The 27,026-nt window shown below is 44.7% G+C and overlaps 1 protein-coding gene across 2 annotated transcripts in view; it reads left to right on the forward strand.

Moving 5' to 3' along the window:
* The window catches only part of LOC145352393 (HHIP-like protein 1), a 229,839-nt gene that overhangs the window by 177,595 nt on the left and 25,218 nt on the right, over positions 1 to 27,026 (forward strand). For both annotated transcript variants that reach the window (XM_080202183.1, XM_080202182.1), the window contains 2 exons: positions 20,296 to 20,357; positions 22,375 to 22,470. In XM_080202183.1, the coding sequence (XP_080058309.1) occupies positions 20,296 to 20,357; positions 22,375 to 22,470 (158 nt within the window). The remainder of the gene's footprint in view (positions 1 to 20,295; positions 20,358 to 22,374; positions 22,471 to 27,026) is intronic.

Below are 27,026 nucleotides of genomic sequence, written 5' to 3' on the forward strand. Positions count from 1 at the left end.
GCGAGTCTGGCAGCATCTGTAAGGAGAGAAAAGAGCTGATGTTTTGTGTTCAGACAATGGTCACATTGGTGCTTTATATCGTGCTTTTCATGACCACAGATGGCTCAAAGCACTTTATAGTCAATGAAGCACTTTATGAAGTGTCGTCACTGTTATCGGAAACGTGACAGTCAATTTGTGCATATACAAACAGCAATGTGATAATGACTAGATAATGTTTTTGTGATGTTAATTGAGGGATAAATATTGGCCAGGATACCAAGGATAACTCCCCTGCTTTGAGATAGTGTCGTGGGATCTTCTGCATCTTCCCGAGCCTGCAGAAGGATTTGCCGTCTCAAACAGATGACGGTTCTGGTGGCACCGGGTGGAGGCAGCGCGGGGTGGAGTGTCAGCTTTGTGCTCAGGCCCGAGAATGGGACTTGAATCTGGAACAAAGCCAGAATGTCACCTACGTCATAAAATTTCAGAATTTTTTAAATCCAGAAAATTCAAGGAGGGGTAGTGACGAATAGCATGGATGTGTTTAATGTGAAGCACATGAGGGAAATAGGAATAGAGAATAATGCTGGGATTAGGAGGGGACATACATGGTGTATATCAACACTGAAATAAACCAGTTGGGCCAATGGCCTGTTTCTTTGTTATAGACTTGAAGTGGCAAAAGGAAATGCTGGGGATAGATCAACACCTGAAAAGAGAGAGCCCAAGTTAACAATTTGGGTGGGACTCCATTTGTCAGGGTTTTGGCACAAGGCTCACCTTTTGATGTTGACTGACTGGTTGTCCAGTAGATTTTGTTTCTATTTCGAACCAGTTGTTTACTGCCTGAAGATGAACCGCAGATGCAAGTAATTAACCTTGCCAGAAGAGTTTAAATTGCCTCGACCTTGCCTTAGTTGTTTTTTTAAATCTATAATAGGATGTGTGTCACTAAAAGGCTGGTTTTTATTGCCTATCCCTAATTGTCCTTGGTGAGCTGCTGTATTAAACCTCTACAGTCCATCCATACGACACCCATAGCGCTGCTGTAAGAAAGAATTTCTAGGATTTTGGCCAAACGGCAATTTGGTTCCAAGTGAGAATGTTGACTTGACTTTATGGGGAAACTGCAGCTGATGCTGTTCCCATATATCTGCTATCCTTGAGTCTTGTGGAGAGTGGACACGCTTTGGGGGGTCAGGAGCTTCTACTCTCTGTAGAATTCATACCGTCTTCTATCCAGAGTACTTGTGTAACTGTTCCAGTTTTAAGTTATGGTCAATGGTAATCCCCAGAATGTTGATGGTGGGGAATTCAGTTATGGCAAAGCAACTAAATGTTAAAGGGAAATGGTTAGATTTGGTTAAACTCATTGCCTGGGATTTGTGTGGCATGAATGTTACCAGTCAGTTGTCATTCCCAAGCCTGAATGCTGTCCAAGTTTTGCTGCATATTTACATGGACTGCCTCAGTATCTGAGGAGTCACAGATGATACTGAACACTGATGTTGGGCCTCTCATCTCTGCTGTGAACCACCTTTGTTCTGAGGGTTGATTTGTTTAGATTGATCTGTCATCGCACCATTCTGCAATACTTGCTAGTAATAAATATTTGTAAAATAAACATCCACTGTGGTTCCACAATCTGACTATTGAGCTTTCTTTTCTGGATTGGAGACGCAGACTCTACTCCGTCAATGTCATTTGTGATGCAATGGGATAAGTTGACCTTTGCTGTCTCCAATCTTTAGCAGCAATTGATTTATTGTGAACTTAAATCCCATTTTTCTAAAATTTTGCAGCCACGTTGGAGGGGCAGCGAGGGTGTGGAAATCAGTGGGGCGATAAAGGCCTGTATTTCCTATGAATCATCAAAAGTCATATTCAAAATGATGGATGGATACCAAGACTGGGTTTCTAATTTCCCAGCATGTGGGAAAATGGGAGTAAATCCTGCTTTTTTTTCCAGACTGAATCTGCAACACTCTGTGCATCAGAGAGTGCCTCAGCATGATTCACTCTGGCAATCTGTGGATGGGGCCTATTCCCGCCCAAGAGGCTGACAGCATAGTGCTGAGCGGGCCACTGCGCACGCACCAATCTGTCAGGGCGGAGATCGGCACATGCGCAGTGGCCTTGCATTGCCAGCATCCAGATCGTTGGCCAGCCCTGCAACCCTCCATCGTTGGCTTGCCCGACTCTCCACACCCCCCCTCCCCCGGCTGCCTGATTGATGGCAAGCCTCAATTGCCCTCTTCCCTATCTCTCCCAGGTATCCCAATGCAGAGTGGCAGTGAGTTCCCTCACACCCATCGATCACCCTGCCTGATGGCTGGTGGGCAGTGCCAAGGTGTCCCTCGGCCAGTGCCAATTTGCCCCTTGGGGTTTGCCAGGCTGGCACTGCCCAAGAGACAACCCCCATTGCCCTGACCTCCTGGGAGGCCTCAGTGGCGCATCTTCCCTCCAGCGGGGTCGGGCCATCTGTTCCTTGTTAGTGGGTTTCAGGAATAAATCCCGCTGGAGGGAACCACCCCTGGAAGGAGGTTTGGAGATGTTAGTGGGCTTGGAGACTTCAGTTCCGGGTCCGCTAATCGGATGCAAATAGGGATTTCCATATTGTAATCAGCTTGGTGCTGATTTTTCGGTGCGGAGCTGATTGTGCTAAAAATTCTGGTTCTGGAAACTCATGCAAGCCCTGATGCCCAGCGGAAAGCCCACAAAATTTCCTTTACTGATATCGCCTAGCCTGCTGTGCTACTCGAGCAGTGCAGTGGGCTAGGAGAATCGCCCCCTAGATCTGGAATTCCCATCCCCAATTTGGGAATTCCCATTTTGGGAAACCTAAGCTCAACAAATATTTGAATTTGGTGTTGAGTTCAAATGAAACCCATTTTTGCAAAAAGCAGGATCTTGTCTTGTGGAGTGTAAGTTACAAAATTTTAGAGTAGACAGAAATGCTCTTGAAGAGTGGATAAGGTATGTAGAACTGACAAATGGTCAGGTTATTTAAATTCCCCGCCCTTTGAAAAGAAATACCTGTCTGCGTGTGTGACAGAGCACTTTTTAAAAATATATATTTATTGATATAACCCTATGTGCTATCATTATACCATTGTTATTGCTTGGCTGCATTCCACAACCTATCATTAGCACAGTGGAGGGGGCTGTAAGTTCACAATTTAATTAAAGTTCAGAGGTTATGGAGGATTAGCTGTCTTTGATATGTAGTTATGAATGCAAATATAAATTTGCTTTATAATGGATTAAGTACTTGTGGTCATTTTTACGTACTGAATGTGTTTTGATGAATGAGTGTGTTTTGTTCAAAATGTGAAATCTGTAACTGGTATTTAGGACTTCATTTTATTTCATCTTAGCAAGGCTCCTGAGGTTGCCCATAGTAAATACTGGATAAATTGACATAGGGGTTATGAGGAGCATTGGACTTGGTGTGGAGAGGGTTGTTTGGCAATGAGCTGGTGCTAAGTTCGCGAAGGGGCCAGAGGATGGGTGGGGAGTGGCAGTCAAGTTGGCATGGAAGATATGGGAAGTCATTTGGGGTGGAAAGGGGGCTTGGGTTGGCATGAATTGGCAAGAATGAGTGTGGGTAATGGGGGGTTAGTAAGGGTAAGGGGATGTAAGAGGTGAGAGTTAGAGGACAAGAAGTGGGACAAAATCCCCCCTGCCTTGACACGTGGTAGCTTCTGTGATCTGCATCTGGGCTGGCAGGGCCAGGCTCCCAACACCAACAATCTTTGCTCCATATGTGGCCCTTTTCCCTGAAGTGGGTACAGTGAGCCAGGAAATTTCCTGGCTCTATCTATCTGCCTTGGAAGAGAAGATCCAGGTCAAAACTGGGAGATGTGGGAAGGGAGAGGTAGCAAATGAGATGAGGCACAGGGTGTGTTACAGGAGCATAACAAAGGTGGAACTGGATGGTTTTTGTGATGGTGCAGATGTGTGGTTGGCATTGTTAATTTGGAAACAGTGGAGGATTGGAGAGAGATGATGGTGAGGGAGGTGTTTGGGTATCTTTAACGTACATGAGAAAATGATGCAGTCTTTCAGATGTTGTCATCTAAGGGCAGTATGTGGATGAGAAATAGGAGGAGATCAAGGATAGATCCTTGGGGAACACCAAGAGGACTGGTGCAGGAACAAGAGGCCATTACGGTTAAAGGGGAAAACAGTGTAATCCATCCAGCTGGAAGCTGGCAGAGAGATATTGGAAAAGGGTGATATAGAATCATAGAACCCTATAGTGCAGAAAGAAACCCTTTGGCCCATCGAGTCTGCACCGAACACAATCCCACCCAGGCCCTACCCCCATATTCCTATATATTTTACCCAGTAATCCTGCTAACCTACGCATCTCAGGACACTAAGGGGCAAATTTTAGCATGGCCAATCAACCTAACCTGCACATCTTTGGACTGTGGGAGGAAACTGGAGCACCCGGAGGAAACCCACGCAGACACGAGGAGAATGTGCAAACCCCACACAGACAGTGACCCGAGCTGGGAATCGAACCAGGTCCCTGGAGCTGTGAGGCAGCAGCGCTAACCACTGTGCTACCGTGCCACCCTGATATGATCAACTGTGTCAAGGATGTAGAAGGATAGTTTGACTTTGTCACACCGCTTAGCTTGCCATTCCTGACCTCAGTGAGGGTTATTGCGGTGTTGTGATGGGGGGAGGAACCTGATTAATTGGAAGGATACAAATATAGAATTCTGGAAAAGAAGTACGTGCAGGCAACAACAGATTCAAGGATTTTGGCTTTTTCCACCATTTCACATGCCAGTTTGAAGAAAAATTGGGAAGACTTGGATTCCACACCATATCATTGGCCTCTGATTCACCCACCCTGCCACCAACTCAGCTCTCCAATGACAGCACCCTGGCACCATATTTGAAGGCACGCAACTTTCAAAGTTCACTGGGAACTGATGACTGCTGGACTCGGGAAGGATTCTGCACTCAGATCCCATGCCCCACTTACCCCGAAGATATGGAGCTGCTCCATGTGTGAGCTGCTGTGTACTCGCACCGAGCCTGCCTCTGAGTTCTGCTCGTCAGGTGCTCACCTTTTGAAACCAGCCAAACATGCGCTGTTCTGACATCACCTCACCGTGGATGAATTATTTGACCTGGGGGTATGATACCAGTGAATGGACCTATTAATATGCTAATATATTACAATAATAAATTTTAAAGTTTATTTATTAGTTACAAGTAAGGCTTACATTTAACAATGAAATTACTGTGAAAATCCCCTAGTTGCCACACTTCTCATATTTTTTGCTCTCACTGCCAAACCCATCTGATGCAAGCGGGAACAGAATATCCCGGCCTTCAATAAAAGGCTGTAGGCCGAACAATCCTGAACTCCAAATCCACTACGTGATGCCATGGCTAAAAACCCATAGGCCACCAAGAGGGATGGATGGCAGTTAGCCCATGAGTTGGGTATAGGAGTAAGTTTGAAATCTATATAGGAAGGAGCGAGGATTTGAGGGAAAGAAGTTGCCTTCACAGTTATCTCGTGATTTCAGTCAAAGCTCAGAACTCCCAAGGGCAGCAAGTTTATTTCTCTTGCAAAACTTGCAGTGAGTGGGGAATAGTTACATGATGTACATAATATGTGTAACGTATCAAAAAAAAGTCGAAGTCACTTAACAGCAGTGGTTGACTGTGGAAATGTCCAGTCACGTACACACTTTGACAAAAGGTCGTCTGGACTCAAAACGTCAGCTCTTTTCTCTCCTTACAGATGCTGACAGACCGGCTGAGATTTTCCAGCATTTTCTCTTTTGGTTTCAGATTCCAACATCCGCAATAGTTTGCTTTCACTCTACACTCTCCTGCTGCTCTTGAAGTGTCAGTGTACATAGTCTAATTTGAATGGCTTAACTGGTATAAGCTCCCCCCCACATTCTGCTCCTTATATTGACTAAAGGCCCAATTGGCAGAAGCCCTATGGCAGAGAAACAAACCTCAATGCAGCTGTGGATTGGGGACCAGTCCTCTTCCCTGTCCTTTTCCTGGTTGTCATGATGTGGAGATGCCGGTGTTGGACTGGGGTAAACACACGAAGAGGTCTCATAATATCAGGTTAAAGTCCAACAGGTTTATTTGATAGCAAAAGCCACTAGCTTTCGTAGCGATGCCCCTTCGTCAGGTGAGTGGGAGTTCTGTTCACAAACAGGGCATATAAAGACACAAACTCAACTTACAAAATAATAGTTGGAAAGCGAGTCTTTGCAGGTAGTCAAGTCTTGAAGGTACAGACAATATGAGTGGGGAGAGCATTAAGCACAGGTTAAAGAGATGTGTATTGTCTCCACACAGGACATTTAGTGAGATTTGCAAGGCCAGGCAAAGCATGGGGGTTACAGATAGTGTGACATGAACCCAAGATCCCAGTTGAGGCCATCCTCGTGTGCGGAACTTGGCTATCAGTCTCTGCTCAGCGACTCAGCGATGCATCTGTGTTGATGATCCGGCACGTAGGATAGAAGCTGGAGAAGTGGAGCATCATGAGGCTATCCATGGGCTTGCGGTACAGTGAAGTGCTGAAGTGACTGTCCTTGATGGACCTCACCATGGACTACTCTCTGGAATCGGTTGCATTCTTGGACATATGCATCTCCATCAAGGACAGTCATCTCAGCATCTCACTGTACCGCAAGCCCACGGAAACCTCACAATGCTCCACTTCTCCAGCTAAACACGTTAAAGAAGCCATCCCCTATAGACAAGCCCTCTGTATACACAGTATCTGCTCAGATGAGGAGGATGGCAACAGACACCTCCAGACACTGAAAGATGACCTCATAAGAACAGGATATGGCGCTCGACTCATCGACTGTTCCGACAGGCCACAGCGAAAAACCGCACCCACCTCCCCAGAAGACAAACACGGGACACGGTGGAGAAGTTACGACATCTTTTCCGGAGCCTTCTACGTGTCATTGAAGACAAACATCTCGCCGAGGCCATCCCCACACTCCCACTTCTTGTCTTCAAACAACTGCACAACCTTAAACAGACCATTGTCCACAGCAAACTATCCAGCCTTCAGGAGAACAGTGACCACAACACCACACAACCCTGCCACAGCAACCTCTGCATGACGCGCCAGATCATCAACATGGATGCCATCATCTCGTGAGAACACCATCCACCAGGTACACCAATGTTGGCCTGATACTCTGCAGGAAAGGATGTCCTGAGGCATGGTACATTGGGGAGACCATGCAAACACGACAACAACGAATGAATGATGACCGCTCGACAATCACCAGGCGAGAGTGTCCTCTTCCTGTTGGCGAACACTTCAGCAGTTACGGGCATTCAGCTTCTGATCTTCAGATAAGCGTTCTCCAAGGCGGTCTTCATGACATGCAACAATGCAGAGTTGCTGAGCAGAGACTGATAGCCAAGTTCCACACACGAGGACGGCCTCAACAGGGATCTTGGGTTCATGTCACACTATCTGTAACCCCCACGACTTGCCTGGGCTTGCAAAATCTCACTAACTGTCCTGTCTGGAGCCAATACACATCTCTTTAACCTGTGCTTTACCCTCTCTCCACTCACATTGTCTGTACCTTTTAAGACTTGATTACCTGCAAAGACTCTCATTCCAATTATTATTTTGTAAATTGAGTTTGTGTCTTTATATGCCCTGTGTGTGAACAGAACCCCCACTTGCCTGATGAAGGGGCAGCAGGTGCTCTGAAAGCTTGTGGCTTTTGCTACCAAATAAACCTGTTGGACTTTAACCTGGTGTTATGAGACTTCTTACTATCTTTTCCTGGTTCTCCAGCAGAAATCTGGCAGGAGAATGTTGCAGGTTTTCCTGGACTGCATGCTACATGCGATGTTTTTAAAAAAAATTAAGATCATTGAATAAATTTATTGATTGTGACTTATTCTCAGTCTGCAGAGGAGTATCCCTGAAGTGTGACTGAAATCAGGAGATCAATGTGGGATGAATTTCTGTCTCACACACCCTTATGTAAAAGAATACTGCACTAGTGGCAGCTGGAATTAGGTCTCTGGAATGGAATTTGAATGCACAAACATCTGGGGAGTGGGTATCACCGGCAAGGACAGAATTTGTTGCCTATTCCTAATTGTCCTTGAGAATACAAGAGCACAAGAAATAGGAACAGGAATAGACCATACGGTTCATTAATCAAGCTCCTCCATTTAATAGAACTTGGGCTTCTACTCCATCTTCCTGCCTGATTCCCAGATCCTTTGATCCCAGGCACCAAAGGTCTAACCCAGCCTGAAAAGTATTCAATGATGGAACATCCACACCCTCTGGGCTAGAGAATTCTAAAGATTCACAACCCTTTGAGTGAAGTAATTCCTCCTGATCTCAATCCTAAGTGATTGGCCTCTTATAAGAACATAAGAAATAGGAGCAGGAGTAGGCCATCTAGCCCTTCGAGCCTGCCGCGCCATTCAATAAGATCATGGCTGATCTGTCGTGTCTCAGTGCCACATTCCCGCCCTCTCCCCATAACTCTTAATCCCCTCGCTTATCAAGAACCCATCAACCCGCGTCTTAAAAATATTTAGCGAGGCAGCCTCCACCACTTCAACGGGCAGAGAATTCCAGAGATTCACCACCCTTTGAGTGAAGAAGTTCCTCCTCAACTCCGTTCTAAACCGCCCCCCCCTTTATCTTGAGGCTGTGCCCCCTAGTCCTACTGTCCTTTCTGAGCGGGAAGAGTCTCTCCACCTCTATCCTATCCATCCCATTCATCATCTTATATGTCTCAATGAGATCTCCCCTCATTCTTCTAAACTCTAACGAATACAAGCCTAGTTTATTCAGCCTCTCCTCATAGCTCAACCCCCTCAACTCCAGTATCCCGAGACTCTGCCCACATTTTAAATTCCCTGACCAGCAGAAACAATCTCTTAGCATCTCCCAAGCCCCTTCTGAACCCTGTATGCCTCAATGAGATTGCCTCTCCAAACTCCAGAGAAATAGGCCCAATTTACTCAGTGTCTCAGCATAGGGCAGCCTCCTTGTCCCAGGAACCGATTTTGTGATCCTTCACTGCTTCCAATGCGAGTATGTGCTTTCTTAAATGTGGCGAAGGTGGTGCTGCCTTCGACTGCTGCAAATCATGTGGTGTAGGTACACTCACAGTGCAGTTAGGAAGGGAGCTCCAGGACTTGGTCCAGTGACAGTGAAAGAACAGTGATATGGTTGCAAGTCAGGATATGTGGCCTGCAGGGGACTTGCATTTGGCAGTATCTGCTGTCCCTGTCCTTGGTGATAGAGGCTGGGTTTGGAAGATGCTATATTGCATTTTGTATGTTAGTGGTTCTCAATGGTTTTTAAATGAAGGCATACCTTTATACTATTGAAAACATTTGAGGCACCTCCTAATTTCCTGAACTGAACTCACTTCTAGCAAAAGCCTCTTGTCTCTAAAACTGCCTAAAAATGTGTTAAGCCACCACCTAATAAAATTTTCATTAGTTTAAGAAGTTTATAATGAAAGCCTTATCATCTATTGCGTGCATATCAAAGACAATGGCTGGGATTCTCTGGCCGGTGGGATTCTCTGGTCTGCTGGCAGCCCACCCCCTGCCGTGGGTTTCCTGGTGATGTGGGGTGGCTTCAGTAAGAATACCTATTAACAGCAGGGGTACCAGGGGATCCCTCTGCCAGCAAACAGTGCATTGCCTCCCACCACTGAGAAATACACTGAGGGGAGGCCAGAGAATCTTGCCCAATATTATTTATTGAAAATGTATGCCTTTTGTGTTTCAATTAAACATTGCAATTGTGTTCAGTTTCTTTTTGACTGTTTCTCAATGTGAAAGGTCATGGATGTGCTGAGCAGCGCTTAATCGACGACGTTAATGTGACACCCCTGTTTGCCCATGTGAGCACAGTGAGTAGTCTCTCAACACCAGGTTAATGTCCAACAGGTTTAATTGGTAGCACAAGCTTTTGGGGCATTGCCCCTTCATCTGGTGACTCACCTGATGATAGAGCGGTACTCCGAAAGCTCATGTTACCAATTAAACCTGTTGGACTTTAACCTGGTGTTGTGATACTATTTACTGTGCTCACCCCAGTCCAATGCCGGCAACGCCACGTTATGTGAGCAGAGTTTCTTGATCTGTGGAGGAACTGATGACAGGGGAACGTGCAAATTTTCATCCACTGACGGGCACACCCTCATTTTTCTTTGCACATAAGCCGGTATTGAGAATGCTGACTCGCACAGGTGGAATGTGGGAAATGGTAAGAGGATGGGAAATAGAAGGATATTTTTGTCACGTCAGCCAAACTATATCCAGAGGTATCTCTACAAACTTCAGTTTCAGTGTATGATCCATCCTGAGCTCTGTTACTATTCCTTTTAATGACAATTCCTTTGATTCAAAAGGAAGTGAACTAAGTGGAATATGTAACCAGTGCACAGGGTACACAGCAATCAAGCTTCTCTTGTAATGTTTTAAGATGTGTGGAGATGAAGTTGAATATGGTTTTGCCAGTAGGATTTACTGATGCCAGCTTGAACATCTCAATTGCCACATGTTTCTGCCAAAGGATCCTTGAGGGTTATCTGTGGCAGTCAGAATGTTCTTGTCTTCCCCCCTGCATTTTAACATTCAGTTCATTCAGGTGCCTGCATACTTCTAGAAGATATGCAAGACCTTCGCAATCATCACAGATTAAAGCTTTGCATGGCAATTCGTGCAGAGATAAAAACTCTTTCAGATCAAAGATAGGAAAGGACCTTTACCTGAGACAGTTACCACACCTCTGTGTGCACGATTTAAACCCTGGTACTTGGCTCACATCTCTGCACAAGATAGTAAACAAGTACGATTTCTAATGATGTGATTTTTCACTGTTTTGCCTAATACTGCAGGTAACTCCGACAGCATTCCAGTCGCTGACCTGGATGTCAGAATTCTGTCCTTTCACTTTACTCATGAATCCTTTGACTTTTGCTATCATGGAAACTGCTCCATCAGAGCAGTTGCTAGTGCACCTGATCCAAAGAACAAAGAAAATGACAATACAGGAACAGGCCCTTCAGCCCTCCAAGCCTGCACTGACCATGCTACCCGACTTAACTAAAACTCCCTACCCGTCTGGGGACCATATCTCTCTATTCCCATCCTATTCATGTATTTGTCAAGATGCTCCATAAAAGTCACTACTGTATCTGTTTCGACTACCTCCCCCCCGGGCAATGGGTTCCAGGGGGGTAAAAAATCTGTGTAAAAGAGTTTATGTGCAAGAAAATAAAATCTGCCTCATACATATCTTTAAACCTTGCCCCTCACATCTTTTAAACCTGTGCCCCCTAGTAATTGACTCTTCCACCCTGGGAAAAAGCTTCTGACTATCCACTCTGTCCACGCCTCTCATAATCTTATAGACTTACATCAGGTCACCCCTCAACCTCTGTCGTTCCAGTGAGAACAAACCAAGTTTCTGCAACCTCTCCTCATGGCTAATGCCCTCCATACCAGGCAACATCCTGGTAAATCTTTTCTGTAGAACATAGAACACTACAGCACAAACAGGCCCTTCGGCCCACTAGTTGCACCAGTCACTTGTATACCTACTAAGCCATAGACCTATCTATAACCCCCAATCCCTTAGGTCCCATATACTCATCCAGAAGTCTTTTAAAAGACCCCAGCGAGTTCGCCTCCACCACCACCGACAGCAGCCGATTCCACTCACTCACCACCCTCTGAGTGAAAAACTTACCCCTAACATCTCCTCTGTACTTGCTTCCCTGCACCTTAAATCTGTGTCCTCTCGTAGCAACCATTTCAGCCCTGGGAAATAGCCTCCGAGAATCCACCCCATCTATTCCTCTCAACATCTTATAAACCTCTATCAGGTCGCCTCTCAACCTTCGTCTCTCCAGGGAGAAGAGTCCCAGCTCCCTCAACCTATCCTCATAAGGCATGCCTCCCTATCCAGGCAACATCCTTGTAAATCTCCTCTGCACCCTTTCAATAGCTTCCACATCCTTCCTGTAGTGAGGCAACCAGAACTGCACACAGTACTCCAAGTGAGGCCTGACAAGGGTCCTATAAAGTTGCAGCATTACCTCCCGACTCCTAAACTCAGTCCCTCGATTAATGAAGGCCAGTACACCATACGTCTTCTTGACCACATCCTCCACCTGGGAGGCCGATTTAAGAGTCCTCTGGACCTGGACCCCAAGATCCCTCTGCTCTTCAACACAGCTAAGACTCCTACCCTTGATATTGTATTCCTGTACCCTCTCCAAAGTCTCCACATCCTTCTGGTAGTGTGGCGACCAGAATTGAACACTAGATTCCAAGTGCAGCCTAACTAAGTTTCTATAAAGCTGCAACATCCCTTGCCAATTTTTAAACTCAGTGCCCCGGCCGATGAAGGCAAGCGTGCCGTATGCTTTCTTGACTACCTTCTCCACCTGCGTTGCCACTTTCAGTGACCTGTGTACCTGTACACCCAGGTACATTTCCCTATCAATATTGTTGAGAGTTCTGCCATTTACTGTATATTTCCTATTTGTATTTTCCGAAATGCATTACCTCATATTTGTCCGGATTAAACTCCATCTGCCATCTCTCTGGCCAAGTCTCCAACTGATCTATATCCTGCTGTGTCCTCTGATAGTCCTCATTCACTATCTGCAAATCCACCAACCTTTGTGTTGTCCACAAACTTACTAATCAATCCAATTCCACTTTCCTTCAAACCATTTGTATATATTACAACAGCAAAGATCCCAGCACTGATCCCTGAGGAACGCCACTTGTCACAGCCCTCCATTCAGAAACGCACCCTTCCACTGCTACCCTCTGTCTTCTTTGATCGAGTAAGAAGTCTCACAACACCAGGTTAAAATCCAACAGGTTTATTTGTTGGCAAAAGCCACTAGCTTTTGAAGCACTGGTCCGTCATCAGGTAAACGGGAATTCAGTTCACAAACAGGGCATATAAAGGCACAAACTCAATTTACAAAATAATGGTTGGAACCCTTCTGCACCAGTCTGCCATGAGGGACTCATCAAAGGCCATGTAGACAACATCCATTGCCCTACTCTCATCAGTCATCTTTGTCACTTCCTTGAAAAACTCAATCAAATCAGTGAGACATGACCTCTCCTTCACAAAACCATGTTGCCTCTCAATAATACATCCAGTTATTTCCAGTTAAGATTACTTTCCTCCAGAGAAGTTGTTGTGACACAAAAGGTTTTTTCTCTCTGGTCGCATGACTAGGCAATTTGTTGAAAAAGAAATTATCTTTGATAGAATTCCCATCGACATACCTCACATTAGCTAATAACTGGCAGTGTCCACTAATATTGGTAGAGTCTTCAATCTGCGAGGCAAACTTTCCCCTCATTTCTAATTTCTCTAGAAGCACCTGTTCAATATCAACTACCATTTTGTCAGTACATTGATTATTATCAGAAAGAGGAACTCTGTGCATTTCTTTGGCATGAGCTCCTAACATTTATCTCTGAATACTTTTGCTGGGAGAATAAGGGTTTGGCAATGGTATGCGGCTTCTTTGATTTTGCTATGAGCTCAGCCAACTGGTAACTCCTCATCTGCACATTTTCTGAAACCTGCATGTTTTGATTTTGCTTTGTGTTTTGTATTCTCATGGGCTTGAAGCACTATATCCCTGTTGGGGAGGAGAGAAAATGGTCTTTTGTATTCAATTTACTTGGCAACGTTTGAGAGCTTTGCTCTGCAAACAAGACAATCTGGGTTAGGCAAGAAGATCACCAAAGGCCGAGTAGCTGTTGCTGTACTGTCTGTACAAATCTTGCCTTTTTTCTCCTGAAGTTCCATTTTCTTCTTTTGTCCATGTTGGAATCAGAATGGGATTCTTTACCTCGCTTCAAGAACTGTGATCAACCACAGCACACTACACAATAAATACCCTTAAACATCAACTTAAAAGTACAACTTTAGCACTTTGCCATCCCAAGCAGAATACTCTTGCTCCAAAGCAGGCACACAGGTCGGCATCGCCAAGTCTCGGTAAACCTCGGGTTCATCGAGACCTCAGAGTTGAAAACAAAGGTTAATTGGATTTAAATTTTCTTTCTGGGAACACTTGGAAACTGTGGCCCTACAGTAGGGAAGAAAGGGGGTTGGAGGAAGGGTTAGCGGTGAACCATGCAGGAATTCCACTCCTGACTGCTATCCATTGACCTCTGCTGGAAAATGGCAATGACAGATGTGGACATTGAAAAGAGGTTAGACTGGGTTCAGCTGTGACGCCCATTTGGATTCCGCACCCTGACAGTATTCTCTGTCCAGGTTCACTCTTGATCTCTGAATGAGCCACCAGAGAACTGCTGGCAACACTAGACTGACACTCCAGTAAAGAGGGAGGAACAAAGTAGAGTATTAGAAATAAAAACAGGAAATTCTAGAAGGTCATCTACAGAGAAAGAAGCAGAGAAAGCCTCTCGGGTTGGTGACCTTCAGCAGAACCGGAAGATGATGGAGATTAAAAAGTCATTGGCTTTAAATATAATTGAATTGTGTTTCCAGAAAGCTCATGGTCTAGACTGGAGGATGAAGGATAACTACTGAATAGAAATTCCTTCAGTTCATTCTTAGGATTTAGCTAGTGTTGACAAAGGACTGATATTTATTGCCCATCTCCAATTACTCTTGAGAAGGTGGTGGTAAGTGACATTTCTGAACTGTTAGCAGACAGGGATCACACAGACTGTGTCAGGAACAGTGGTTTCTGAGTTTGCTTGGTACTGGTCAGTCGGTCAGTCAACGTCTGCTGGTGTCCAAGCACAACTCTCTCCAAAGCAGCTTTCTCAGCAGTCTGCAAAACCACAGTGTTTATTTACAGTAAGTCAGCTAACAAGCTTATCGTATCTGTTTGTGATAAAGGGTCAAAAAGATTATCAATCTTCTTCAGTCCTTCTGAAATTCAAACTTGCGGTTCTCTGCTAACTTAGGGGCCTGTGATCTATTTCTGATTCCTATGAAATGGCCAATCTCTTTATTTTAATAATTCTGGGTATTCTGTAACCCACTTTCACCTCTTGATCCCATTACAGTCTCGTGTGATGTTGCCCTTGGCACTGCCTCTGAAAGGGTTAACCTTAGTTTTGTGTTCCAGTCTCTAGAGTGGCACTTGATCCTTCACCACCCAACTCTGAGCCAAGTTAACCAATTTCTGACCCTACCAAATACATGTTTTATTAACTTGTTGAGTCATTTCAGTAAAGTAACAATGTCCTGTGTACAGAGTAATGGTGAGTACAACAGGAAGCTTGTGGTGAAATGTCTGTCTCTTTCACTGTGTCAGATTCACTCCGCCAGGCTGAAGCAATGATTTAATGTTGCCTTGCATTACTCTGTGCTTCCAGCCCCCGCTGAAACAGGAACATATTTTCACACTCACTGCTGTGCTGTGGGGAGGTCAAAAATTCCTCAAATCAAATGTACCTTGGACACCCAAGCTTTTGTTTCTTCTTGACAACAACTAATTGGCATACAACAATATCCTATCGATGGTAATGAGATAAATGTGCAGATTGCCGTGATGTTGTTTTACTGATGCATATTGCTGGGACTCCAGAGAGCACTCTGCTGGTCTTCTTTGAAATCTCCACTTCTTTGAAATCGCAGCTGTGGGATTTCATTCCCCTAAAAAGGCAAACAGGAGTCTTGGGTTTAAAGCTTCATCTAAAAAGCTGGCATCTCCAATAGTGCAGTGCTTTCTCAGTACTGGCACTGTAAGGGTCAGCATGTTTTTTTTGTGCTCCAGTCTGTAGAATGACACTTGATTCCTCACTAACTGCCTCTGAGTGAGTGCTCCCCACTGAGTCCAAGCTGACAGAGTGCTTTAAGTCCTGTTCTTACGTGAATGCAAGTTGGTTAAAACCATCCTGGCCTATGAAGCACAGAGGTCTCTCTGAAGTGACTCTGTTACCTGGAGTGGAGGCCTGGTTATGTTGTAGACAGTGAATTCTTTAATTGACAATAACAACTTTACAGGTATTATAATACTACTAGCACTACAAATACACAGCATGGTGAAATACCTCTGAGCACTATGAAGTACTCTTGGTTGCATAGTAATGACTGTTGCAGAGGCCTGAATGTAGATCATAGGTACTGCGTCATGGAGTTCTACATCTTGCCCTTAGTGAACTACTTATCTAGGTTATGCCATGGGGCTGGGGATGAGATGCTATTGCCTGGCTAGGGTGGAAAGCAAATAGTCTGCACTGCCCTCCAGTATGCAAAAACAATTTGCATTTATATAACACCTTTATCATAGTAAAACATCACAGGGTGTCTGGAATTCCCTCCCTAAATCACTCTACCTCACTATCTTCTTTTGAGGTGCTCCAAAAACCTCAGCTTTCATCAATCCTTTGATCATCTCTGGATAAAAGCTTTGAGAAAGGGTCATCTGGGCTTGAAAGGTCAGCTCTTTTCTCTCCTTACAGATGCTGCCAGACCTGCTGAGATTTTCCAGCGTTTTCTCTTTTTCGGTCTTAGATTTCTCCTTCTGTGACTCAGTGTCAAAAATATTTTGTTGCTATCACTCTGGTTAAATAGTGCCTTGGGATGTTCACTACGTTAAATCTGCCAGATAACTGTTGCTTAGAGACATAAGTTGACACTGAACGACACAAGAACAGATGACCAAATGTTTAGTCAGAGAAGTAGGTTTTAAGAAAGAGAGGTTTGGGGAGGGAATTCTGGAGTGTAGGCAACAGAAGCCATCACCATCGGTGGTAGAGTGAATAAAATCAGCGCTGTGCAAACGGCTGAAGTGGAAGAGTCCAGAGATCCCGGAGAACTGCAGGACTGGAGGATATTACAGAGAAGTCAAAAACATGTATTAAATGTTAATTTGTAAAGGGGTAGGTAAGAGATGAAAGGAGGAAACTTTGGTACACCTGTAAGCTAAGTCAATCCCTCAGTGACTTGAGAGAAGCAGGGGAAAAACATCTGTGGTCTCATTTAAATCCAGTTTCCATGCCAACCTAGCCCATGTCAAATAATGAATTGCGCAGTCAGGTTAGCCTGAACCTATTGCTGTGTGCCCTTTGTGCATATTCTCAGCGCACACCGAGGGAGCTGGCACACAAATAAACATGTTTTGATCTGAGGAAGCAGCCTCTTGCCTCCAGGATTCAACTGCAAGGATTTTGTTGTTGGAGTCACTTTGCCCCCTGGTGGTGAATCATTTATTCTTCAATCATTAACTGCACAAAATTAGTTTCAAACTTTTCTAGAGAAGAAACCAGGGGCATTTTTTTTTGCAGAGCAAGAGTGATGGAAATAGATTCAGAAGTGACTTTCAGACAGAATTTCAATAAGTACTTGAAGAGCGGGGGAAAGCAGGGGGAGTTGGATTGATCAGATAGCTTCACCAAATCTGTATCCTCTCTGTGATGTACAATTCTATCATCATGTTTCTTTTGGAATCGTGTTTCAGTTGTGTTTAAACCAGGCTCTAAATATTTAGTTTCTGAGTTTGGTGATGCAGTGATATTATAGGTGATGGCCGTGGAATCCTGCTGCATTGATCAGAATGCATCAGTTGTTGATGAAGGGGCCTAAATTTGGTCAAATCTGGATATCTTTTAAAAGGGGAAAACTTGACCAAGCCTGCTGTACTTGGGTATTGACAGGTTGGAGATGAGGGGGTTGGACTATGAAGGGAGACTAAATAGACTGGGCCTGTACTCGTTGGAGTTTAGAAGGATGAGGGGGGATCTTATAGAGACGTATAAGATAATGAAAGGGATGGATAGGGTAGAGGTAGAGAGATTCTTCCCACTTAAGAACATAAGAAATAGGAGGCTGTGCCCCCTAGTCCTATTGTCTTTTTTGAGCGGGAAGAGTCTTTCCACCTCTATCCTATCCATCCCATTCATCATCTTATATGTCTCAATGAGATCTCCTCTCATTCTTCTAAACTCTAACGAGTACAAGATAGCAAAGATTAGAAAGGATAGCAGGACTAGAGGGCACAGCCTCAAGATAAGGGGGGGGGCAGTTTAGAACGGAGTTGAGGAGGAACTTCTTCACTCAAAGGGTGGTGAATCTCTGGAATTCTCTGCCCGTTGAAGTGGTGGAGGCTACCTCGCTAAATATATTTAAGTCACGGGTAGATAGGTTTTTGACAGACAAGGGAATTAAGGGTTATGGGGAGAAAGCAGGAAAGTGGAACTGATCCACTTCAGATCAGCCATGATCTTATTGAATGGCGGGGCAGGCTCGAAGGGCTAGATGGCCTACTCCTGCTCCTATTTCTTATGTTCTTACGTTCTTATGGATGTGGCGAGGATGTTTCCTCTTGTCGGAGAATCTAGAACTGTTCAAAAATAAATGGTTGCTCATTTCAGAAAGAAATGAGGAGAAATATTTTCTTTCAGAGGGTCCTGAGTCCCTGGAAGTCTCTTCCACAAAAGGCACTGGAGGCAGAGTCTTTGAATATTTTTAAGGTAGAGCTGAATAAATTCTTGATTAACGAGAGGGTGAAAAGTAATCGAGGGTTGTCAGGAGTGTGGCATTAAGAATACAATCAGATCGGTGCTGGGGCCTCAGCTATTTACCATTTATATAGATGATCTGGAGGAGGGAACCGAGTGTAGGGTGTCGAAATTTGCTGATGACACCAAGATTGGTGGAACGGCAAATTGTGCGGAGGGTGTGGAGAGTCTGCAGAAGGATCTAGATAGGCTGGGCGAATGGGCCAGGAAATGGCAAATGGAATTTAATGTTGGCAAGTGCGAGGTAGTCCACTTTGGTAGGAATAATGGTAGGAAGGACTATTACTTACGTGGCGAAAAACTGCAGCAGGCGACGGTGCAGAGGGACCTCGGGGTCCTTGTGCATGAGTCGCAAAAACCCAGCTTGCAGGTGCAGCAGTTGGTCAGGAAGGCGAATGGGATGCTGGCCTTCATAGCGAGGGGGATTGAATATAAAAGTAGGGAGGTCTTGCTGCAGCTGTATAGGGCACTGGTGAGGCCGCAGCTGGAGTACTGTGTGCAGTTTTGGGCGCCGTACGTACGCAAGGATATTTTGGCCTTGGAGGGAGTGCAGAGGAGGTTTACTAGGCCGATGCCGGAGTTGAGGGGGTTGAGCTATGAGGAGGGGCTGAATAAACTAGGCTTGTACTCGTTAGAGTTTAGAAGAATGAGGGGAGATCTCATTGAGACGTATAAGATGATGAATGGTATGGATAGGATAGAGGTGGAAAGACTCTTCCCGCTCGGAAAGGATAGTAGGACTAGGGGGCACAGCCTCAAGATAAAGGGGGGACGGTTTAGAACGGAGTTGAGGAGGAACTTCTTCACTCAAAGGGTGGTGAATCTCTGGAATTCTCTGCCTGTTGAAGTGGTGGAGGCTGCCTCGCTGAATATTTTTAAGACGCGGGTTGATGGGTTTTTGATAAGAGAGGGGATTAAGGGTTATGGGGAGAGGGCGGGAAAGTGGAACTGAGCCACGACAGATCAGCCATGATCTTATTGAATGGCGGGGCAGGCTCGAAGGGCTAGATGGCCTACTCCTGCTCCTATTTCTTATCTTCTTATAGATCAACCATGATCTTATTGAATGGCGGAGCAAGTTCAAAAGGCCAAGTGGCTGCTCCTTCCTCTGATTTGTATATCCATATGATCAACATCCCTGTATTAACTGCAGATGACAACCGCAAGTTCTGCATTGATGCACTCCCTGCTCAGATGGCTTGCTAGGTGCTTACTGTCTAGACTAGTACATGAAGAATTGTGGATTGCGTTAATGGAGGGCTGCTAGTACACCACACATTTTCTCTGTGACATCTTTAAATAATAATGTGATTATCCCAAACTCCCTGGGTCAGAGTGAAGTTGCATTTCACAAAAATCCGTCTTTGTTCTAATTAGGAGATGCCAGTGTTGGACTGGGGTAAATACTAAAGGAAGGCTCTCAACGCCAGGTTAAAGTCCAACAGATTTATTTTGCAGCATAAGCCACTAGCTTTTGGAGCACTGCCCATTCATCTGGTGAATGGGAGTTCTGTTCACAAACGGAGCATATAAAGTGTTTTATATGAAGGGGCAGTGCTTCAAAAGCTAGTGGCTTATGCTACCAAATAAACCTGTTGGACTTTAACCTGTTGTTGTGAGACTTCTTGCTCTAATTAGGATAGTGCAAATTTGTCAGACGTGACCAGGTAGGACAGTATATTCAGCTGTCGTGTATCTGTGACTGCTTGTATCATGTAAGCTGCTTGTTTCCTTGTTTTCCTTCAGTTGAAAGAGTGAGCACACAGAAGAGAACATTTACCCGATGGATCAACTTCCACTTGGACAGAGTGAGTGCAAACATTAGATTCTATTTCAGGCTATGTAATCATTACCAAACAATAATTATTTACATATTTTGTTAACTGCATGCCTATATAAACCCTTTTTAAAAAGTAAATACTGCAGCCAGCTATGATTAATAACCTTATTATTTTGCAATTTTCTAACCTTCCTGTTCTTTGTTATATTTCTCTATTTAGTATTGTATTTGTACTGTGTTGTCACAATTGCATGTATCAGAATTGCATGTATATATGTCTCACTGTCGATAAAACGCATCTTGGATGTAAACATGCAAACAGAAAATACATTATACCTTTATCGTATTTATTTTGCCCACACTTCAATTTTCTCCACTCCTGACCTGCAGGCACTAGGGTGCATGGTCATGGGCTCTGGCTTTGCTCCAATGTTCTGCCCCAAGGTCATTTTTCATGTTTGAGCTTAGATAGCGAAGGTCAGCATGATGAACATTGGAGTGTTTTTTTATTAGTGTCAAAACACAGAAATGAAGTTACTGTGAAAATCTCCTAGTTGCCACACTCCAGCTCCTGTTCGGGGTAGAATTTAGTGTGGCCAGTGCACTGTAACCAGCACTTCTTTTGGACTGTGGGAGGAAATCCATGCATGCAGCGGGAGAACATTCAGACTCCACACAGACAGTGACCTAAGCCAGGAATCAAATCTGGTTCCCTGACACTGTGAGGCTAACCACTGTGACACCACACCGCCCAGAGTATTGGAGTCCAGTACTCTCCTAATGACCACCACGCACAAATATGTAGCTACTACATGAATAGTCAGTTACTTCAGTTGGCTGGATGGCTGCAGAGCAACGCCAGCAGTGCGGGTTGAAGTCCTGTACTGGCTGACATTATTCATGAGGCCCCGCCTTTTCAACCTTTCCCCTTGACTGAGATTTGGTGTCCCTCAGGTTAAATTACCACCAGTCGCTCTCCCCATCATAGCCTATGGTCATCTAGGGCAATGGTGACTTTACCTTTTTTAATATCAGCAGGCTGAGTTTCAGAGATGAGCTCCACCTTAAACTGTCTTGATGTACAGAGAAATGTATGGTTCAGCAGGTGCCTATAGTCAGGACTAGAACTTGTTATAACTTATATTTTCCCTTCCTATCTCAAGAAGGCTGAGAACTTTCTAAATGTCCACAACTATCCTTTTGGTCAACCCTCCAAATATCCCTTCCTTTGGTTCAGCGCTGTTTGTGTGAGAACAGCTCTGTGAATTGCTGTGGGGTGTATTTAGTGGTTAAATGTGCTCAGTAAGTGCAAGTTGAGTATACTGGACACTACTCTGTCTCTCTAACATGTACATCTCATATTGATAATTTGCCTTTATTTTATTTAAGACTTGTACATCTTATATAAAACTTGTATTAACGTAAGCCAAATGCTACGAATGCTGGAATCTGAAACAGAAACAGGATTCTGGAAAAACTCTGGCAGCATCTGTAGCGAGAGAAAAACAAGAGTTAACATTTCAAGTCCCTTTGGCTCTTTGTCAGAACTAATAAGAGAAAGTATGTGTTAGATATTAAAGTGTAATTGTGAGAGATTGCAACAAAAGGTAGCAACTTTAAGAACAAAAGAAGATAGAAGGGGGAGGAAGGTTGCATTGAGGCAGTACGTGTATGGAATATTTTAACTAAAGTGTTTAAAATAGAGGAGAAAGGTCACAATCTAAAGCTGCTGAAGTCAACATTGAGTCTTAAGGGCTGCAACATACCCAACTGTTGATTGCAGCAGACCAATAAAGGACAAGTGGGCATTCGCACAAGTTTCACTGCAACAGGCCATTTATATAACACCTCCAAGGCTACCGTAATTACTTTACAAGTAACAATCCCTTAATCTAGATGGGTGCATCAAAACCCCTGGATTTCTCCCTGACTTCTCGACCATTATTCCCTTGTGCCCAGCTGGTTAAATGGCTGTGCCAAGTTGTGTATGCATTTATTTTATGGCTGCTTTTTCACTGCATGTCAATCTGTTTGTCTCTCTTCAGTGCAATCCACCCCTGAAGGTAAAGAATTTGTTTCAAGACATGCAGGATGGGAAGATCCTGATGGCTCTGCTGGAAGTATTGTCTGGGCAAAGACTGGTAAAGTTATCCCAGCCATGCTGGGCCTTGTCATTCTTTATTTTCTGCTTGTTTTGGTGCAGTATCTTTACCTGGTGGTAACCATCCTGTTGAATAATGCTGCTCTGATTATGCAACTACTTCAATGTAGTTTGTTAGTAAACATTTTATTTTAAACCTTTATAAATCACTGGTGAGGCTTCCATTGATTTCTGCCCAATTGTGGGCACCAAAGTTTAGGAAGGAGGTCATCGTCTGGGAAACAGAAAAGTTCTATCAGAATGGGATAAGGGTCAGAGACATCAGTTAGTGGAGAGATTAGAATCGCTGTGGCTGCTCTCTCTTGACGCAGAAGTGAAGGGGAGACTTAATAGAAGCTTTGGAAATGAGAGAGTATTCAAGAAATGAAGTTGGGCGGGGGGGGGGTGCGCTAAAGACCAGTTACCCGGAAATCAGTTCAAGGGAAATGCTAGAATTTATTATTTATAGGGAGTGTTAACAGATCATTTCAAAAGTTATAACATGACTGAGTTGAGGCAACAAAGATTCATAAAAGGAAAACTATAAGAAATAGGAGCAGGAGTAGGCCATCTGGCCCTTCGAGCCTGCCCCGCCATTCAATAAGATCATGGCTGATCTGAAGTGGATCAGTTCCACTTTCCCGCTTTCTCCCCATAACCCTTAATTCCCTTGTCTGTCAAAAACCTATCTACCCGTGACTTAAATATATTTAGCGAGGCAGCCTCCACCACTTCAACGGGCAGAGAATTCCAGAGATTCGCCACCCTTTGAGTGAAGAAGTTCCTCCTCAACTCTGTTCTAAACTGCCCCCCCCCCCCCTTATCTTGAGGCTGTGCCCTCTAGTCCTGCTGTCCTTCCTTTCTGAGCAGGAAGAACCTCTCCACCTCTACCCTATCCATCCCTTTCATCATCTTATATGTCTCAGTAAGATCCCCCCTCATCTTTCTAAACTCCAACGAGTACAGGCCCAGTCTATTCAGCCTCTCTTCATAGCTCAACCCCCTCAACTCCGGTATCAGCCTAGTAAACCTCCTCTGCACTCCCTCCAAGGCCAAAATATCCTTGCGCAAGTGCGGTGACCAAAACTGCACACAGTACTCCAGCTGCGGCCTCACCAATGCCCTGTACAGTTGCAGCAAGACCTCCTACTTTTATATTCAATCCCCCTCGCTATGAAGGCCAGCATCCCATTTGCCTTCCTGACCACTTGCTGCACCTGTAGGCTGGGTTTTTGCGACTCGTGCACAAGGACCCCCAGGTCCCTCTGCACCGTAGCATGCTACGTCTTTTCGCCCTGTAAGTAGTAGTCCTTCCTATTATTCCTGCCAAAGTGGATAACCTCACACTTGCCAACATTGTATTCCATCTGCCAGGTCCTCGCCCACTCGCTCAGCCTATCTAGATCCCTCTGCAGACTTTCTACACCCTCCTCACAATTTGCTGTTCCACAATATATATGTTTATATTTGACAAATCAATTTTAGAATGCAACTAGTAGTGAATGTTGTGTAATTAGATTTCCAAAAAGCATTCAGTAAGATGCCATGCAAGATGTTATTATGATAAATTGTGGTTCATGGGATTGGTGGGGTAATATGTCATTTCTGATTAAGAATTGGTTAATGGACAAAAATCAGAACATATGAATAAATGGAATGTTTGATTGGTGAGCTAAAACTATTGAAATACAGCAGGATCAGTACTTGGGCCTCAGCTATTTACAATTAATATTAATGACATAGAGTGAGCACACTGTGTTCAGGTTTACTGATGACGTACAGTGCATTGTGAATATAAGGAGGATTCAAGGAGGCGGTAAAGGGATATGATGAGTGGACGAGAATGTAGCAATTTGAATATAATGTGGAGAAATTATATACTTTGGCAGCTATAATAGAAAAACATGGTTTTAAGTTGTGAGAGACTGGGAAAAGTTTGTATTCAGATGGTTCTGGATATCCTTGAACACTAATTAAGAAAGTTAACATGCAGATACAGAAAGCAATTAAGAGTATGTTAGCCTTTATTACAAAAGGATTGGAGAATAAGAGTAAAGAAGGCTTACTGAAATTGTATAGGACCTTGGTGAGGCTACATCTGGAATACTGCTTTGGCCTAAGGAAGGATATACCTGATAAACAATTAATGTATGGTTGACATATAAGAAATACAATTAACATTCGCTACACAGATCCTGGGATGATGGGTCTATCCTATAAGGAGTGATTGAGTCTACTATTGAGTAGATTACTATATATCCTACAGTTTATAAGAATGAGAGATGCTCTTATTGAAAGATATTAAATTCTTAGAGAGGTTGAAGGGGTAGATGCAGGAAAGATGTTTCTCTTGGCTGCTGAATTTAGGCTAGGTAATCATAGACTTGGAATCAGACATTTGCAATTTAGGATTGAGATGAGGAGAAATTCTTTTGTTGAAGAAGTTGCATTGTCTACTATATTTCTTGAGAATGTTCAAGGTGAAGTTGATTTGGAATATTAGCCATGATCCTATTGAATAGTCATGAGGGGTCAAAGAGAAAAGAACAAAGAAAATTACAGCACAGGAACAGGCCCTTTAGCCCTTTAGCCCTCCAAGCCTGCACCAGCCGTGCTTCCCCCCCCCCCCACCCTTCCGGGGACCATATCCCTCTATTCCCATCGTATTCATGTACTTGTCAAGACACCCCTTAAAAGTTACTGCTGTATCCACTTCCACTACCTCCCCTGACAACGAGTTCCAGGCACCCACTACTCTCTGTGTAAAAATATCTGCCTCGTACATCTCCTTTAAATCTTGCCCCTTGCACCTTAAACCTGTGCCCCCTAGTAATTGACTCTTCCACCCTGGGGAAAAAGCTTCTGACTATCCACTCTGTCCATGCCTCTCATAATCTTGTACACTTCTATCAGGTCTCCCCTCGACCTCTGTCACTCCAGTGAGAACAAACCAAGTTTCTCTAATCTCTCCTCATAGCTAATGCCCTCCATACCAGGCAACATCCTGGTAAATCTTTTCTGTACTCTTTCCAAAGCCTCCACATCCTTCTGGTAGTGTGGCAACCAGAATTGAACACTATATTCCAAGTGCAGCCTAACTAAGGTTCTATAAAGCTGCAACATGACTTGCCCATTTTTAAACTCAATACCCTGGCTGATGAAGGCAAGCATGCTGTATGCTTTCTTGACCTTCTCCACCTGCATTGTCTCTTTCAGTGACCTGTGTAGGTGTACACCCAGATCTCTTTGCCTATCAATACTCTTAAGGGTGCTGCCATTTACTGTATATTTCCTATCTGTATTAGACCTTCTAATACAGATAGGAAATCTGTATTTCCTATCTGTAGGGTCAATTTCTAGGGTCAAATGGCCTTCTCCTCTTAACAGAAATAATTTGATATCCAGAGAACTAGGATCCAGTCACAAGTTTGGAACTCCTGATGCAGCAGAGTTTACAGTTCTTTCTCACAGGGAAGTTGAGCCCAAGAGATTGTCTGGCTTATTTTTCAGCAGCTGGTTGCACTGGGGCAATGGCACAGGCAGGTTGCTTAGTTTGAGCTTCTGTTTTGCATAGGTGGGTGGCAATTTGTGGCACTTGCCCTTGTCTTGATACAAAGGGCCTGATTTTACCATTGTGAAACGGGTGGTAAAGTATGAGGCATGAGGCCATTAATGCGATCTGCGCCCGCGCAGATGCCCACTTTACCGAGGCCTGGGAATAGCTGCAATCTGATTCACGCCTGAAATGGGCGTAACTGTGATTTAAATGCATTTGCATGCATTTAAATTGAATTAATGAACTGCCCACCCAACTTTATCAGCATTTCCCCCTTTACCATCACGTTCACACATCCAGATTCGACACAAAACAGACATGTTCGGCAAAAAGTCTGTTTCGGGCGCTCCACCTTCTGAAGAAGTAAGTTCAGAGCTTCCAACGGCTCTCTGACTGAGATCGGGGGGGCAGGGGGATCATTTTCTTGGAGGGGAGGAGGAGGTGGGTCAGATGTATCTCTGGTGGATGGGGGGGAGGGAGGACATATCGCTATCTGGTGGTGGAGGTGGTGGGGGGAGGCGGAGGCGGGCCCTGGCCCTATCATTCTCTGGGAGGGGGTGAGGAGGAAGCAGGTCAGATGGATCTTGGGGCGGGGAGCTGGAAGGGAGGCCAAGGCCGGTGGGGTGGGGAGGGGGTGGGCAGCGGTGGTGGAGGATGGACCTTGAGGGGTGGAGGGGGTCAGGGGCAGTGGGGGTCCGCTGCCGTTCTGCAGGCGATCGGTGGAGGGGAAAGGGGGGGCAGAGGGTTGCGATCAGTCTGGGTAGCGGGCAGAGTGGTGGGTGGATAAGGGGGCGAGTTACGTTGTAGGGGTGGGGATGATGTCTGTGGGGGTCATCGCTCCCAGGCCGTTTTATCCACTTTATGCGGCCCGGGAGCAACATGACAGCGGCGCAGTTATCAATTTTTTTTCTAGCTGCACATGCGCAGTTCAGAGCTTCGATCGTTTCAGGTGCGCTTAGCCCCACCCACAGCATGATTCAAACCCGTGATTTTTCATTTTT

This window comes from Carcharhinus amblyrhynchos, chromosome 14 (genome assembly GCF_965287045.1).
Source record: "Carcharhinus amblyrhynchos chromosome 14, sCarAmb.v2.hapA, whole genome shotgun sequence".
Lineage (NCBI taxonomy): Eukaryota > Metazoa > Chordata > Chondrichthyes > Carcharhiniformes > Carcharhinidae > Carcharhinus > Carcharhinus amblyrhynchos.